This window comes from Ambystoma mexicanum, chromosome 9, assembly GCF_040938575.1.
Source record: "Ambystoma mexicanum isolate Mex_15411 chromosome 9, UKY_AmexF1_1, whole genome shotgun sequence".
Taxonomy (NCBI): domain Eukaryota; kingdom Metazoa; phylum Chordata; class Amphibia; order Caudata; family Ambystomatidae; genus Ambystoma; species Ambystoma mexicanum.
The window spans coordinates 1,504,191,055-1,504,207,620 of record NC_090931.1 but is presented as its reverse complement, the minus strand read 5'-3'; the positions used below and the strand labels follow the sequence as shown (position 1 = coordinate 1,504,207,620).

The window sequence follows — 16,566 nt, the reverse complement described above, 5'->3', positions numbered from 1 at the left end:
CAGCTGGCGGCCTGAAGAGGCCCACAACTCGCACTGGCAGTATAAGGTTCTATTGTTTTTTTACCTTGAGAGACAGGGACCATGCCGAAAGGACTTCATTTGAAGAAGCGGTGCAATAACGTAAAAGACGATAAGGCAGAAAATTCAGAAACTAGACCGAGTTTCATGTCAGTTAAGTATACGAAAAATCGTTGTTAAGAGCACAGTGCGATTTACGGACTGCATTACGCAGAGACACAATGGAAATTGCAAATATAATGTAAGTAACTCTTTAGACGCTTTTATACCGGAATTAATGAATGGATGAATGAATGAATGAATGAATGAATGAATGAATGAATGAAGAGCAAGTAAAACGTTTGTGGGATCGTCTTTGTACCGGGCACATGGGCATGCAGGTCCACATTCCACATGCATGTAGACAAACAGTCGTTTCTCATTGTGTGTTAACCTCGATTTATTTTGTTCGTTTTCGGATTGATTTTTAGAGCCGAACATACTCCATTGCACTATCCTTGAAAGCAAATAGTTTCAGATCGGCCGTAATAAATAATATTACTAAAGATCGGCTGGCGAGACTAATTATAATTTTTATGTTTTCAAAACAGGTATATCCTACCCTACTGCTACTGCCACCAGTTTCAAACCCCGGCAGATGGTTTTTTCAACCGCCAGCTGCAGCTTATCGTAAATAACTGCACCACTTTGACAATCTTATGGGACGATCGCCAAGGGCCCATATGCCCTTACGCGGTACTAGCGGCTAGAAGCAACATATCAACCTTTACGCTGGCCTAGTGCATCACGTTGCGATTTAATATGCCAATTGCTGAATATTCTATAAACATTTAATGTTAAATAAATGTACTTTACCAAATGTACCGTGTTGCTGTTTGATTTGAAAGTACAGTTTCATATTCCGAATTGTGGCGCGCTGTGTTGTGAGTTGATCTGTGTTGGTTTCCGGATTCAGTGTGAAGTCGCGTAGAAGACGACTGGGCGCGTTTGCCTATGCAGCACAGCAACGTCACGGAGAGAGGCGGGGAATATGAATGTTTTGATAATGTCAGGCTCAGGGGCGGGGGATATGATTTAGTGCCGCAAAAGCAGGTCAGCCAGGGCGATGCGGTAAGTGATAGGATTATAACAAAATGGCGGCGCCCTACTGCCTGTTTTCGCGTGTGTTTAATGGACTAAAACTCGGGTAAGGTCCGTAGGAAATTTTTCTAAAATCGAGCGACTTAGGCTTAAAAACACATGGCCGACCCGTAGGGCCAATAAACATTTTTGACCGATCCATTTCTTTAATGCCAGAGTGTATATTCAGAATGCAATCACTCCCAGATTATTGCATGTAAATTGTGATCTTTGTTTTGGTGTCTACCAGCCTATTGCATTTAAAAGGCAATTCCTTAGTTACTCATGGACAAGTGACTATACATATACTTGAATATCTTAACCCACATCTCCCCTGGCACAATCCTTTCACGCACCCTCTTACTTTCACCCCTTTGTGAAAAATGTCAGCTCTCCAACACCACCATGCTCCTGCCCATCCTGCTCCTCCCAAGTGTCCTTTCTCCCTCTCACAAAACCTCAGCCTACAGCATGCTGTATCCCACCGCCCATTGTCCACCCTATGCCTTTCTGTTTCTCTCCCCATCCTCCTTCTCCTCTTGCCCCTTAAATGACACTGAGGCAGCTCCTGTACACCAAAAATCCAATTGAACTCATCTGTGCTGTTTTCTATTGCTCCACTACACCCCCATTATCCCCGTCTCACATACCAGCCTCAATGACCTTACTTTGGGCTTTTTGAAATCCCAGTCCCTTTATTTAATAACACCTAGTTCATTACTGGCCATTTCAACTCCCACCACCCCTTACTCGCTGTGATGGCCATCACAGCAAGCTGATTCAAACCCCTCCTCCCGCTACAACACGGCCACTCTGGCTGTGCTCCAGAGATCTGGTAGAAGTTGACGTACGTTAACTTGGGTCTCCTACCCCCACATCACACCTACCCAACTATATCAATAGGGAGCCATGCATAACTCCACTCAACCCACAAAGATTTTGCCACCTTTTCCCACCCAATCCGACAAAAACATTACAGGTAAGCCCCGTGCAAGGATGTCTTTTGTCCGTCCTCTGTGATCTGATGGATCCATTACTAATGCCAAAATAAAAAGAGAAAATATCAGTTAACATTCTGCACGCAGTCATTTTGTCATTGAGACTAGCAATGTTTTCACAACAATATTTTTTAAGCAATAAAAGGTAGAAATTGACCCTTTTTTAGTTGCTCTTGCTCTGTGTCTTTTGCATGGAAAAACATGTATTTTAAACCAAACAGCTGGCTTTAAGTCCTCAAATTCCATGTAACCTGTAAGATGCAAAAGCCAATAGGTTTCAATGCACATGTATGAATATGAATCGATGTGTTTTCTGAAATCTTTCAAAGTTAGTAGCCATTATTGCACATAGGTCCCTGGCGTATGTAGCTTGTCTTGGATTCCAAGCTGGTGAAATAACAGGTATATGTATGCCGTTTGCAACACAGCACTTAGTCTCTTTTTCTCTTATCTTGACCTGCTACTTGAATAGACCCTCCCCCTCTCCCCCCGCCCCCGGCCCACATTCCTATGACCATCATGGGCAATCTCAACCTCAACATAATTAAGGAATTTTAGCAATAGGTCAACTCCACTCTCTGACCAGTCCTTGCTCAATTTGTACAACCTTCCCACACACCCATGGGAATTACATCAAACTCTTCTTCTCTCTGCTCTTCTGCTCTCTCCATTGACACTTCTCCCACTCATCGATTCTCCACCATGTCAGTTCTCTCACACCTTCCCCCCTTCATCCGTCGCTAAAAGGTTTCAAGCACGATCCATGCTGACATACCTGGACCAAGTAAAGGCCTCCCTTTAAGCCCTCCTCCCCCCCACTCACCCAGTGCATTGATTTTGCTTTCACAGAGTTCAGCAAAACGCCTGCTACATCCTTACACTGTCACTATCCTGTTCATTCCTTCAATCCCTCTCTTCCTTGGATCTCCCTTCAGTAGCAGACAGCCATGCTTCTCCACCTGTGTCACTTGGGAAGAGATCACACCCCATTCTTCTTACATCCCATAAAGATTCTCTCCCTATCTGTGAAATCTGCTTAATACATTGACCTTTTATTGCCCCTTCACTCTCCTGCAAACTTTCACTGACCCAAATTATGCTCCCCTAAATCATGCACACATTCCTTTTCTCTCTGAGCTGATGGCGTTTACCTCCTAATGTTGCAAAATCATTTAAATATGTGAAACCCTGACCCCCTTCTTACATGTCGCCTCTCCTTATCGCGGCGTCCTCCTCCCCACCTTTTGCTCCCTCTCTCACTTCTCTCCCACCACACCCACTGAACTTCCTTGCATCTTCCATTTCACTAACTCTTTTTGTGCAAAGAGCTTACACCCATCATCTCTACCAACTTATTTACCGTCGTCAATCTCTTCCTTTTCCCTGCATGTTACAAAATGGCTACTGACCGCCCCATAAGTAAGATACCCATGGTTGACGCTAACAAACGCTCCTTCTATAGATCAGTCTTTATCCTCCCCCACCACTCAACATCCTTGTGAGAGTTGTCTTCAGCTGCATTGACAACTAGCTTGAGATGCACTCACTCTGTGATCACATCCAAATAGGCTTCCAGAGCAAACCATTCCCCCGAAACTGCTCTCACCCACGTTTACAACTCTCTAACCATGGCTCATTCCTCTCCTCTGTCCTCTTCCTACTTAACTTTCCTGCAGCCTTTGATAGAGTGGATCATCCCTCTTTCAAACCCTCTCCTGTCTTGGTTTAAAGACCCTGCAGTTTACTGAGTGACCAGTTACCACTCTGCCTGCTCCTTCTCCCATTGGGAATCCCTCCAGTCTCTTTTCTCAGCCTACTCATCTTTACTCTCTACACGTCACCCTAGACAAACTCATTGCCTCCTGGGGAATTCTCTACCACCTCTTCGTTAACAATACCCAAATCATCATCATCTCCTTCACTCTTGCTAGCTCTGACACATCATCAGCTGCCTCATATCAATCCAATGATGGATGACTGCAGTGTCTAATGCTTAATTCCTCCAAGATGGTACTTCTTGTCCTATTTGCCTCCAGTGCCAACCCCACTCTGTCTCCCATCCACGACCTCCTCACTCCATTACCTAAGCTTGCAACCCTGGGGTCCTCTTTGATAGCAACCTAAGACTCCAACAATTCATCATAGCCACTGCAGCCAGAATGAACCTACTCCACATAACGAACATCAACCTAGCCCATCATTAGCCAAAGTCCAGATCTCTACACTTCTGTTCAGAAAGTTAGACTCGACTATTGTTTGAGATTACTTACTCCTTGATATCCCCTTGTAATCCTTCGCCACTCATAATAAACTTCCCAACTGTGCTACCCACATTCATTACAACAGACCCAGAGCCTAACCCACCTCTACACAAAGAACATGCTGGAAAGCTATCCATGCAAAATCATTCCTTTCAAGTTAGTAGTCATTTACAAATCTATCCATGGTCTTCCCCTACCCCTATCTCACTAAATTCATCTCTCTGGACTCTTCCCTCGCCCCGATACCTGCATCCCTACTCTCTCCACAAATGTTGTGTGTTCTGCGCTGGGTCCCACCACACCCTTCTTCTGCTTCCTACCACTTGCTCTTCAGTGGAATTATTCAAAACTATACTGAAACTTAACCAGTCAGTGAAGAGGCACTCCCACCAGTCCACTGACGCCTGTCCAAGCAGTGGCACTCTTATTGGTGCAATAATGTTTATGTATGTATTTATTTAATTATTTTTAAGCCCAAGGGTCCTCAAATTAGTTGATTTGGCCCACTTGCGCCGGTGCACCTGAGACAAGTCCAGTCTTCCCCATTCATCGCTGGAATCGATGTGTCAGCGTCTTCCTCCCGTAAACTCTGTCCTTCAGTTATTCTGTGCTTTGTACACATTCTTGAAACCTTGTGAGGTACAACATACTGCACACTTATTGTGTACTTGGCCTCTGCTCCGTGTTAATAGCTGTACATTTCACTGTATTCCGTCCTCAGACGGAAGCTGCTGCATACCGTTGGTGACCTGGTACTCCTTGGAAGGGTGTGGAAGACATTATACTTCGATTGAACCTGCTGTTTTTGCTCACAGAGGTTCTCCCATAGCACTGTTGTGTTCTGTACTCTGTGAGCAACAGGCGAATTACTGCTGCTACCATTATGGGCTACCCAGATATCTTCAATCAGCTGCTTGCTGCCCAAAAGGCACCTGCCTTGCACCGTGGATAAATATCTCTCTTTGATATGTAAGGATGATTGCTCACAAGACTCACAAGACTTTTTCTCAGAAAAAATCAATAAGGACCTATGCACAGAAACGCTGCTTCCTTTAGATAATCATAGATCCCCTATGGGCCTCTCGACTCTGGTTGTGCTGCCCAGTGGAATTACCCCTGCCAAGACTGCAAACATCAATAAGGTCAACACGAATCTGAAATGTGCTCTGCTTAACACCCGCTCACTCTCTAAGCATGCCACTAATATACATGACTATATTCTGGAAGGAGACATGGACTTACTGTGCCTCACAGAGTCATGGCTAAATGAAGCGAGTGGCCCACTGATTGAACTGGCGGTTCCAGGTGGCTACAGCACCTTCTGTCAGAACAGCCTTTCTGGCCGGCGGGGGATTGGGGGACAGCTATTTTAGCAAAAATTGATTTCATCTCTTTCAAATCACATTGCTCCTTTAAGAATTGTGAGGTTTTGCATCTCAAACGGACACCGTGGATGAGTAGTTGCATTAACTTTAAATAATCTCTAAGTCAATGTGATGGACACTTTCCCTTGCATCTGTTGGTTTTTTGCACCAAGCATGCTCAAGCAAAATTAGGTGCCAGCTACTGATCATTCTCCATTCATGGTTGTACAATTCCGGTCTCACAGAGTGTTAAAACTACTCTGGGCTTCTATATTGATCCTCTGCTTAGTGCAGATGCTCATATCAACCAGATAGTAAAAAATGGTTCTTACTACCTTAGGCTGCTGAGAAACCTGCGTCACTTTTTGTCGGCATCCAGTTGCTTCTCAGGGGCCCTTGCGGTTTTTAGGTCCAGATTGGACTATGGCAATGCGTTATTAATTGTGGCCAACAAGAAAAACCTCCATTCCCTCCAGACTCTTCAAAATGATGTAATTTCGCATTATCATGAAGAGAGCTAGAAGAGATCATATTTCTGATAGTCATCGAGATATCCATTGGCTCCCTGTGGCCTCTGCCTCTCTAGTCCATAGAGCTTTATATGGTTCCGCCGCAGTCTATATTAAGGAACTGGTATCCTTTTATGAGTCACCAAGGACGTTGCGCTGCTCTGCCTTGGCGCTGGTCAACATTCCTAAATTCGCTCTTTCCAGTTGTCTAGGCAGATCGTTCCCCTTCAAGGCCGTGAAAATCTGGAATCCCTTGTCTTTGGAGCTCAGGCTGGTAAAGGAATACAATCCCTTTCACAGGAGATAGAAAACTTGTCATTTTCAACTAACAAACTGTACAGCCATGCCTCTCTGAATAGAACCCTCCCTGCTACTGACTCGCGTGCCCACGTTGGTCACCTGTCCTTTCTTTTTTGTTGCTGTTTACTGTGTTTGTGCGCCCTGATGCCTACGGGCTTCGGCGCCCTACAAATAAATAAATACAAAATAAAATAATTAGATACCTTTTAATATCATTGCTTTTATGGAACTAAACATTCCAAAAACTGTATATTGTTTTATTAAAATGAAGAACATATTAATGCACAATCTGTTTTGTTTAGGTACTGTATTTCTGCAACTTCTTTTTTTGCTGATAACTGTCATAAGGTAATTTTTGTGTCTCTCTTCATTGGACTGATATCTCTGTGTACAGGATATGCCAGTATGACTACAATTGACACGTTGCATGTTAAAGATGGAGACACCTGTTCCGTGGAACCACATGAATCCGAGATTGGAGACTGCGCAGGGAACCCAGCAGGTGGGTAGAATTTGCTGTTGGAGACCGTTGACTCTGGGAGCTCTGCAGGTGGCTAGAATCTAAGGTTGGAGACTGTTCACTCAGAGTCCTATGGTGGGTAGGGAGGACTGATTGGGAATGGAGTAAAGTATTCCAGTCATCGCCTTGGATGTGTTCTCTTCTTAGATCCTATATCTCTCTCTCTGTGTATATATGTATATATATATATATATATATATATATATATATATATATATATATATATATATAAAACACTTGGGTATGTTTCCGTAATTAGCTGATGCAATTTAATAGTGTTAGGTTGCCCTCTGCTGTCTAAATGGCACCCACTACAGCAACAGCTACCATTTCAACCAACAGAATGAGCATGGCTCTACATGTTCACCTTCCCCTTGCACTATCGCAAACATTCAGAAGTTGCCTCTTTCCACTCCCACTTCTCTTCACACGTGGCATGGCGGTTCAAGTATCCATGAATAGTTAATTATTGGCTCAACGTATCAGTCTCTAAAGAGCAAAATGCTATACGACGACTGCCTCCTCACAAACAAAAACTAAATATAGGTGCTGTAATTATGCTACTACGCAGCAATCTTATGCCATCACAGGAACTCTGCAATGGAACAAGGTTGACAATTGCATGTCTACAAGGAAACATAGAAGCCTGTGTGATCGATGCAACGTAGATACTGTACTTATACCGCGCATACATCTCATTCCACCTGATACGTTTAGCCTTTTCAATGACCATTAAAAAGTAATCAGACTGCAAGCGATCAGTGGTAATTCTGATATTTAAGAAGGGGGACAGAAGTGACCCTATGAATTACTGCCCAATATTGACCTTCAACAAAAGTCAGAATGGCGTATGATGCCAGGAACAGCTAGTGTTTCATTATTACCCTTATTGCTGCTTAACAGTGTAAGTCTGTTCACTTTATGAGCACACCTACTCGCTAGTGAGGCTTCAACCACAAGGGTTATAGCAGGTCATAATGTATTTTGCCCACTTCGAAGAGCTGTAATAATAGCTACTATTACTTAGTGTAGTGGTCCTCACTTTACCAACCTTGGAAGGATGACAAGCTGAGTCTGTCCTGCTGGAATTCAAACTAGCAAGTGCAGGCTGACCCTATGTCAGTACCTCAATACCCCCTTATCAAACAAAAACTAGTCCTCACCCACACCATCTACCAAAAAGTCAGATACATTTTGAAAAGCTATCAACAGCAGTGTGGTGGGGGAGGAGGGTGTTGAAGGTTGTGCTGCACAGCATTGCGCCAAAATAAACAGCTGGATAAATGCACTGCCACCTACAATCCCAAAGCTGTTCAACAAGCTCACACTGACCACAATGACAAACTTCAAAAGGTTAGATCCGGCATAACACAAGCTGACCGGGCCCACCCAAGCCACACCTCACAAATAATCTCACCACATTACCTCCTGATCAGTATCAGGAGTTTACATTCACCTGTGAATGAAGAAACCAGGCACCGGTCAAAGGACTTGGGCCAATGCAAAGTACCTGCCGACTTTGGTCCAGCAGCCATACTACCTCTGTTGCAGACATTTTAGCCCAACCAGTCAATAACCTCCTTAACTGCTCTGTCCAGCAAAGTGTATCTTTGCCCTGCAGCGGTATCGCACACCCCCTCACCCATCTGACTCTATGATTCAAATAATGCCTGAAAAGTAGCTGTGGTGTTTACGGTATGTGTGGCGGATCAACAGGATGACGAGTTATAGTGAGGAAGTCTAGCCTTTTGCTGTATAGGCGCATTATAAATACCCAATCAATATTAGCAAAGGGGCCTACAGTGGATGTGCATTCGGGAACCAAGTCCTAATACCAGAGGTGGCAAATCCACAAAGTGGAAGGGAACCGGTGTCGGTTGTGGAGTTGGCGGTGTTCTGTTTGCTTCGCTGAGCATTTGGCATTTAATTTCCTGGTCGGATATTCGAAGGAACTATGATAATCCTGAGACGGAACTTGGGCAACCTGCTTCTTTAAACCAACCATTGATTGCTCTAGTTATCTCTTGTGCATCCATCTCCCGAGCCAGTTGCTCTCTTTGCTGCTCGTCTAAACTTACCAACTCAGCCACACTGAGTTACTTATTGATCACTACTCCCTCCCGTCCTGGTACAGTTTTGCATAGAAGTTCCAGAACACAGCACATATCCCCTTGTTGTTCGTGACAACCTACCCGTCTGAGCCTCGGATCCCATCATACCTCTTTGCCCCCCCCCCTTCTTTTTTGCCAACCAGTCCAGCAGTTTCCCAGACTTATCTCCTTCAAAGTGTTCATGAGAGATGTATCCAGCGTAAGAGTGAGCATTTATTTGTGCCCTTGACTCATGTAATTCCCTCCTGGCAGCGTCAACCTAGTCAGGCTGGGCTCTCCCTCGCCAGTTCCTGGTCCAGCTGTGCCACTTCCCCTTCGGGCCTCTATGCGTGAGGGCTCTAGTCACTCCCACATTAGTGGATATACACAATCCCCTTGTATTATAAAGACCTTAAGGGCATCCCATTCAGTCGACCTACGTGCAGTGGTACCCCAATTACTTTCAATAAACTGGTGTATGCTGCTCCCAATGTGGCCTGAACCTGTCATACTCCAGCATCCGATTGTCAAACTTTCACATTGGAATGAATGGGCGTACATCCCTATGCACCAGCTCCACCAGAAGTGGCGAGTGATCTGAAAACGACCTGTCCAGGTATTCTGCCCTGGTCAACCAGTCCAGCTTTTCTCCCCCCAGGAATACATAGTCAATTCGCGAGTAGGACCCATGGACAGCAAAGTAATAAGAGTAACTACTTTCAGGCATCGCTCAGGCTTAGATCACCAACCACACGGACCAGAGCTTTTGTTGCCACCCCGGTCGTCCTAGTTGAGGTTCTAGCGACATCTAACGTGTCATTTAGTACACCATTGGAATCCCCCACCCATATGGGCCAAGCAACTCTGCGCCGCACCAGCAGATCCTGCATGTCCCGAAAAAACTCAGCCCGAGATACATTAGGGGCATATGTCCCAAGCAGGAACACTGGTATCCCCAATACTTCCCCCTCAATCCCCTTGCGTCTACCCTCCTTGTCCACCATAGATCGCCAAACTCTAAGCGATGGAGTAATTGGAGAATATAGTGCACAACATCACCCCTCTCCAACAATTCTGAATCCCTCTCAGCCCCTGTGCATCCAGATGGTTCCCCTGAAGGAGGGCCAGGTCAATTTTGTTTCTATGTAGATGGGACCGGATCGTGCCCCTTTAACCACATTATTCAACCCCCTCACATTCCAGCTAAGTAAACTCATCGTGGCCATTCCATGTAGTCGCTTGTACCTTCCCAACTAACCTTCCTCTTCCAGTCAGCCTTCCAGTGTAATGGACAAGTAAAACGGAACCCAACACCCCCTGCCCCCAGTATCCCCACCCCAAACCCATACCCCCAACTCCAGGGTGCATTCCCGTCCCTACCTCCCTCCCACCCCCCCCCCCCAACTCTTCTTAGTAAAACAACCCTCCAAACCTCTGGTCCCCCCCTCAACCCTCATTCCCGACCTGTGAGGCCAGTTACAAAGGCAAAGGAAGAACACCAGCGTTTACTCCCTTTGCCTCAGAACGGGCACCCCATTACACTTATCAAGATTGTGCCCCATTAATATTCACAGTAGACCACCCCTCGTAAAACCTTCCGTCCCCAACATCTCACAGTACCCCATCCTCTGCAAAGTTAACTGGGTCATTCCAGTCATGGGCAATGAGCGGTCCTGCCCAACGCCCCATGTTACAGTCCTCAGCCATTGCCCTACTAGTCCATCTGGCCTGTTCCCCAGGTCCCCTCATTGACAGAGACCCTGCTGCATGCAAGACCAGCTGGCCCTCGCTCCCGGCTTCGCTCAAGCGTACCCTCTCTTGTCACGCAGATTCTCCCAGGGTCGTCTTCTGTTGTTCATTTTCCTGAATGGCTGGGAGCGCTCACCCCATTAGCGTCACCACTGCGGCGTCTCCTGTGCCAGGTGGTCACCTTGTCCTCATACTCGTACTCAGATTCCAGCCTGTGCCATACTTCAGCCGGACGTTGGAAAAAGTGTGAGTGACCATTTGCCAGGACCTTTAATTTCACAGGGAAGAACAGCATATATTTGAGGCCTAACTCTCTGAGCTTTCTCTTCACCCCCTCGTAGGATTTGTGCTGTTTTTGTACCTCTTGGGTGAAGTCTGGAAGAAACCATACTACGTGTGCCCCCCAGCTTGTAACCAATAGATCTGCGTGCATCTTGCAGGATCGCATCACAGTCTCTGTAGTTCAACAGTTTCGCCATTGATTGGTCTTGTAGGTGCACCTATCGGAGGTTGCCATCCGTGCACCCTATGTGCCCTCTCAATGGTGAACCACATGGATAGTCCCCTGACCTTCAGCACAGCCGCGAAGAGACGTTCCAAATACAGTTCCATGCTGGGGCCCCCCCTCCCCTTCCGCGACCCCCAGGATCCCTATTTTGCTACGTCTGGCACAGCCCTCGGCATCCTCCGCCTGAGTCTCAAGAGCTCTGGTCACTGTTGAAGCACGTTCAGTCTAGCCTGCAGTGACGTAACTGTGTCTTCAACCCCACCCACCCTCCTTTCCGTTTCTGTGACTTTCTCCCATCTTCTTAAAGTCTGCTCGAACCAGTGATAGTTCCAAGGTCATTGTCTGCACCTTGCCTTCGAGCGAGCTCATGGATTTCTGTATGGCTGTCAACAGTTGCCCCATGTTAACCGTCTCCTCTGGCGGAACCAGGGTGGAGTCCACTTCATTAGACATATTTTGTTGGGTTTGTTTACTCCTGCGCCCCATGCACTGATCCAGCTTCTGTTGGCCCTTCACCATTTTCAAGTGGGCCACTACCTAAGGTGCTTGCCCTAGCCCAAACAGTCCAGTGTCTTATGACCAACCTTTCCACTATTCCAGACCCTGAACCTTCTTCTCACCTGTGGGGCACCATGCAGCAGCAGTCGCGTGCTATATTCTCAGCCGTTCATTCGGGGGCACAGCACCACTTAACTTCTCCAGTTCAGGCGGCTCCGGCAGTTACCTCAGAGTAACAGGCCCATCGACTCAGATGCATGGCCCCGGATTTCTGTGTCTTTGGTCCACAGCCCGCCTGCAGTTAAAGATCCAGGCATCCAGGCCTTCGCTCTGCACCATCAACCTCTCTTTGCACCACCTCGGGGTCAGTCCAGGCCCCCACACCGCCTTGCTTCCTCCAGGCATTCGGCAGAGTCCCTCGTCCAAGTGCACACACCCCTGAACAGGGCTGTCCGCACCCGGCAACAGCCTCTGTGATCGGGTGGGTTTGTTTTGTTTATTTATTTGTATGGCGCACCAAACCCGAAAGTAATAGGGCGCAAGCAGTACAAGTAAGCTTTAGGTGTAGGTTACAGAGGATAACAGTCATAATATTGCGGGTATAGTGTTAGAGATATTTACAATTCACAATATTGCAGGGTACAGTGTAAAAGTTGTATACAATTACAGATTTTGCAGTAAGTGACGGTCGTTAACAGTCATAGTGTTTGCATGGTACAGTGTTGGAAGTATTTACCGATACAATATTTACGCTATGAGTAGGTATCAGGTAATGAAAGGGGAGCGAGCAGTACGATAAGTACATAGGGTCAACAGTATAAGTAGGCATTGTGATAGATAGTATAGCATGTGCTTAGATTAGCACGTTATTAGTGTTGAGTCCTGGTTGAGCGTTGTTAGTTCTGATCCATTTCTGAATGTTGCGTCTGAAGCTGGAGAATGTTTGATCAGCACGGAGTGAGGGGGGGAGTGAGTTCCACGTTTGGGCTTCCAGAATTGGGAAACTTCTACCGCCAGATTTGGATAAGTTGAATCGTGATACACTGAGGCAACATGAGTTGGCAGTCCTGGTCGGGCAAGTGGATGTTTTCCTGACTATCCGGTTGGAGAGGTAAAGTGGGGCGGCGTTGTTCAGGCATTTATGGGACAAGGAGGTTGTTTTAAGCAGGATTCTGTCCTTGATTGTAAGCCAGTGGTTTTGTCTTCTAAGCTCAGATGTGTGATCTTTGTTTGGGATGTTTAATGCTGTTCTTAAGGCATTATACTGTAGCGTTTGGATCTTATTTAGGATGTACTTGTTAGCTCCCAAGTAAAGGGCATTACAGCAGTCCAGTCTTGAGAGTATAAGGGCGTTTGCTAGGGTGATGCAGCTGGATGAGGAAAGGTATGGCCTGCAGGCCTTGATTAGTTTACAGGTGTATGCTGATGTGGACGCTAGGGAACTGACTTGTTTGCTCATGGTTAGTGTGGAGTCAAGGTAAAATCCTGGAGTTTTTACTTCTTTTACAACCTTGATGGTATTGCCATCAATGTTGAAGGAGGAGTAATCATTATTACGTTTTCTGAGGTTGGCCGTGGTTCCTAGTATCAGAAGTTCAGTCTTGTCATCATTCAGGCAGAAGCCATGGGTGGCCATCTATGCCTGGATGAGGAGGTAGATTCTGTTTACAAGAGCCGTGTTGCTGATGTAATTGCCCGATAGAGGTATGAGGATCTGGGTGTCGTCTGCATAGTTAGTGTAGGTGACACCCAGATTATCCAATTTGTCAAACAGTTGCTTTGTGAAGATGTTGTACATGGTGGGCGAGAAACGTGAGCCTTGTGGAACGCCACACGTTATAGGGATTGGGTCTGCTGAATCTGAAAGGGAGAAGACTCGCATGGTTCTATTGTTGAGGAATGATTGGACCCATTCTTTTGCGTCCTTAGAAGTGAGCCGCCGAGGCAAGGTGTTTACATAGAACATGGTCCACCAAGTCAAAGGCGGCTGACAAGTCAAGGAGAAGTAGCATGGCAGTTTTCCCTTTGTCCGTGAGTTCCTCAGTTTGTGTTTTTAAGTCAATTAGTGCAGTTTCAGTGCCTTGTTGTGGCCTGAAACCTGATTGACGGGTGTCTAGAAGGTGATTTGTTTCAAGGTATTGTTGTATCTGAAGGTACGCTACTCTATCAAGTATCTTCAGAAGGAACAGCACCATTGTAATGGGCCTGTAATTGGTTGGAATGGCTGGGTCTAAGGTTTGTTTTTTTAGTAGCAGTAAGACCCAGGGTGCCTTCAGGTTGCTTGGGACAGTATTGGGCGAGAATGACGCGTTAATGAGTTTGGAGATAAATGGTGCCAGGTCTCTGGCTGCGTCTTTGATTAATTGTGCTGGACAGTTATCGCCCTGGCATCTTGATGGTTTCAGCAAGGAGATGATTTTCTCCACTTTAAGGATGGAAACTTTAGAGAAATAAAATTGATCTGGTTTGTCAGTCAGTGTCTTAGGGATAGGAGTGCGAGTATCCTGTTTGGATAGTGAGGATTTTTTATTGCCAATCTTTTCTTGGATGAGTAATATGTTATTAGCTAGAACATTTTGTATGTTAGTACACCAGGTTTTGTCTCTTGTCTTTAGCAATGTTGTCGGCTGGAGGGATAGGGGCCTCCATTTCTCGTAGTATGGTGAATTGCTCCTTTGTATTAGAGCTGGCTTTAGCGAGCCTATCATTATATAAGTCTTTATTTGTGCTTATCATTTCTTTTTTATAGTAATCTGGTCAGATTAGTTTTGTTTTCTTCTGAAGGGCTGTGGCGCCATTTAGTTTCCAATTTTCTTTTTTTTTTGCGTGAGTGCTTTTAACTGTGGGGTGAACCAGGCATTCAGATGTGCTTGTTGTTTGCTTGTGCGTAATTTAAGAGGAGCGATGGGAGTCCAAGGCTTTGGACATGGTGTTATTATAGATGTCGACTAATATGTTGGGGTCAGAAGAAGACAAGAGTAAATGTAGGGAAGGGACGATGTGTGGCAGTAGTCTGTCAGTCGTGATATCTTTTTTGTTCCTGGTAGGTTGAGGAGGGGCTATGACCAAGTTAGTTTGTGGCTGTTTATCTATTGCCATTGTAAAGGTAATCAGATGGTGGTGTGCCCATGGTAGTGGGGTTAATGAATTGATGGATAGTTCACAATTTAGGTCAGCCATCCAGTCAAGGGTTCTGCCTTTGACGTGCGTTGGCTGAGTCACTTTTTTGGTGAGTCCTTGTTCTAGAAGCATATTGGCGATAGCCTTGGCATCTTTGTCTGTTGGATCATTGAAACTAAGGTTGAAGTCCCCCAGTAAGAGTACCTGTGAGGTTGCTTTTGTATTATTGGAGAGGATACTTGAGATGTCATCCTCGAAGGATCCAATGGGTCCTGGTTGTCTGTATACTAGGTAAATTGTTAGTGTTCTAGAGTTAGATATTGGTACAAATATCGCTGTACAAATTTCACAGGATGAAACTGATAGTGATGGTAATAGTCTAATTGCTAGTTGTGTTTTGGCAATGATGGCGATACCGCCTCCTCTTGCGTCAGGTCTGTCCGCTCTAAGGATTTGGTAGTTTCCTGGGAACGCTAATGCAAGAGCTTGGCCTGCTGCGGCGTGTAGCCATGACTCGATGACTGCTAGGATGTCAAGGTTATTTATGGTGATTAGGTCTGCTATATCTACGGCGTGTGCTACTAGAAATCTAGCATTTATTAGGGCCATGTTGATTTTGGAGAAGTTGTCGAGGTTGCGGATGGCTGTTGGTTTAGGTAGGCTAGATTTAGTTTTGGCAAGCTTCTGTATTGTAGGTGGGGCTGATTTATCAAGGTAATGGGGTAGTTTAGCCTTGGAGCGGTTATTGTTGAAGTGGTGGTCATGATTTGGTAGGAGGCTCATTCATGGTTCGTGGAGACAGGGTAAACTAGCTCAAAGTTTATTGTTTCTTGCTACCATTGGACATGGTGAGGTCCTGATGCTGGTCATGGTCGGAGGTAATGAGCCTGCCGTAAGGCAGTTAGGAATAGTCTGATGGATACTTTTTATTGCAATGATTACTAGTAAGATTTGAGGGGTAGTCCTCATAGTCATGTTTCCACACACTATACAGTTAGGAATAGAGGGCTAAATTTGAGTTTTATAGAGTGGGGCACAGTGGGCAGTAAAACACAATGCAGTTTAAGGCACAATAGGCTAAGTTCGAATTTTTAAAAGTAAGCACAGTGGGCAGTAAAACACAATGTAGTTTAGGTACAATAGTCTAAATTTGAATTTTTAAAAAGTAGGCGCAGTGGGCAGTAAAGCAGAATGCAGTTTAATGCACTATAGGCTAAATTTGAATTTTAAAAAGTGGACACAGTGGGCAAGAAAACACCATACAGTTTGGGCACAATAGAATTTTAGGGGTGAGACACAATAGAAAACGAAGCACCATACAGTTTAAGCAACGGTTGGCTAGATTTCGAGTTGCAGTAGCATACGAGAGGCACTAAGCGCACACAGATGGTGGGTAAGCACTAGAACTCTGAGCTAGTGTAGCTGCAATTGAAGAGCGCTCGGCTACTAATATTCAATATCATACTAAGCAATGGACTATGATAAGGAGCTCACGTAATATCAATGAGTATG

At 45.5% G+C, this 16,566-nt stretch overlaps 1 protein-coding gene across 1 annotated transcript in view; it reads left to right on the top strand.

Annotated features, from left to right (window-relative positions):
• Positions 1 to 16,566, top strand: part of LOC138489345 (zinc finger protein 271-like) — a 128,093-nt gene that overhangs the window by 60,693 nt on the left and 50,834 nt on the right. Inside the window, exon 2 of the mRNA XM_069617059.1 lies at positions 6,964 to 7,071. Coding sequence (XP_069473160.1) covers positions 6,964 to 7,071 — 108 coding nt within the window. The remainder of the gene's footprint in view (positions 1 to 6,963; positions 7,072 to 16,566) is intronic.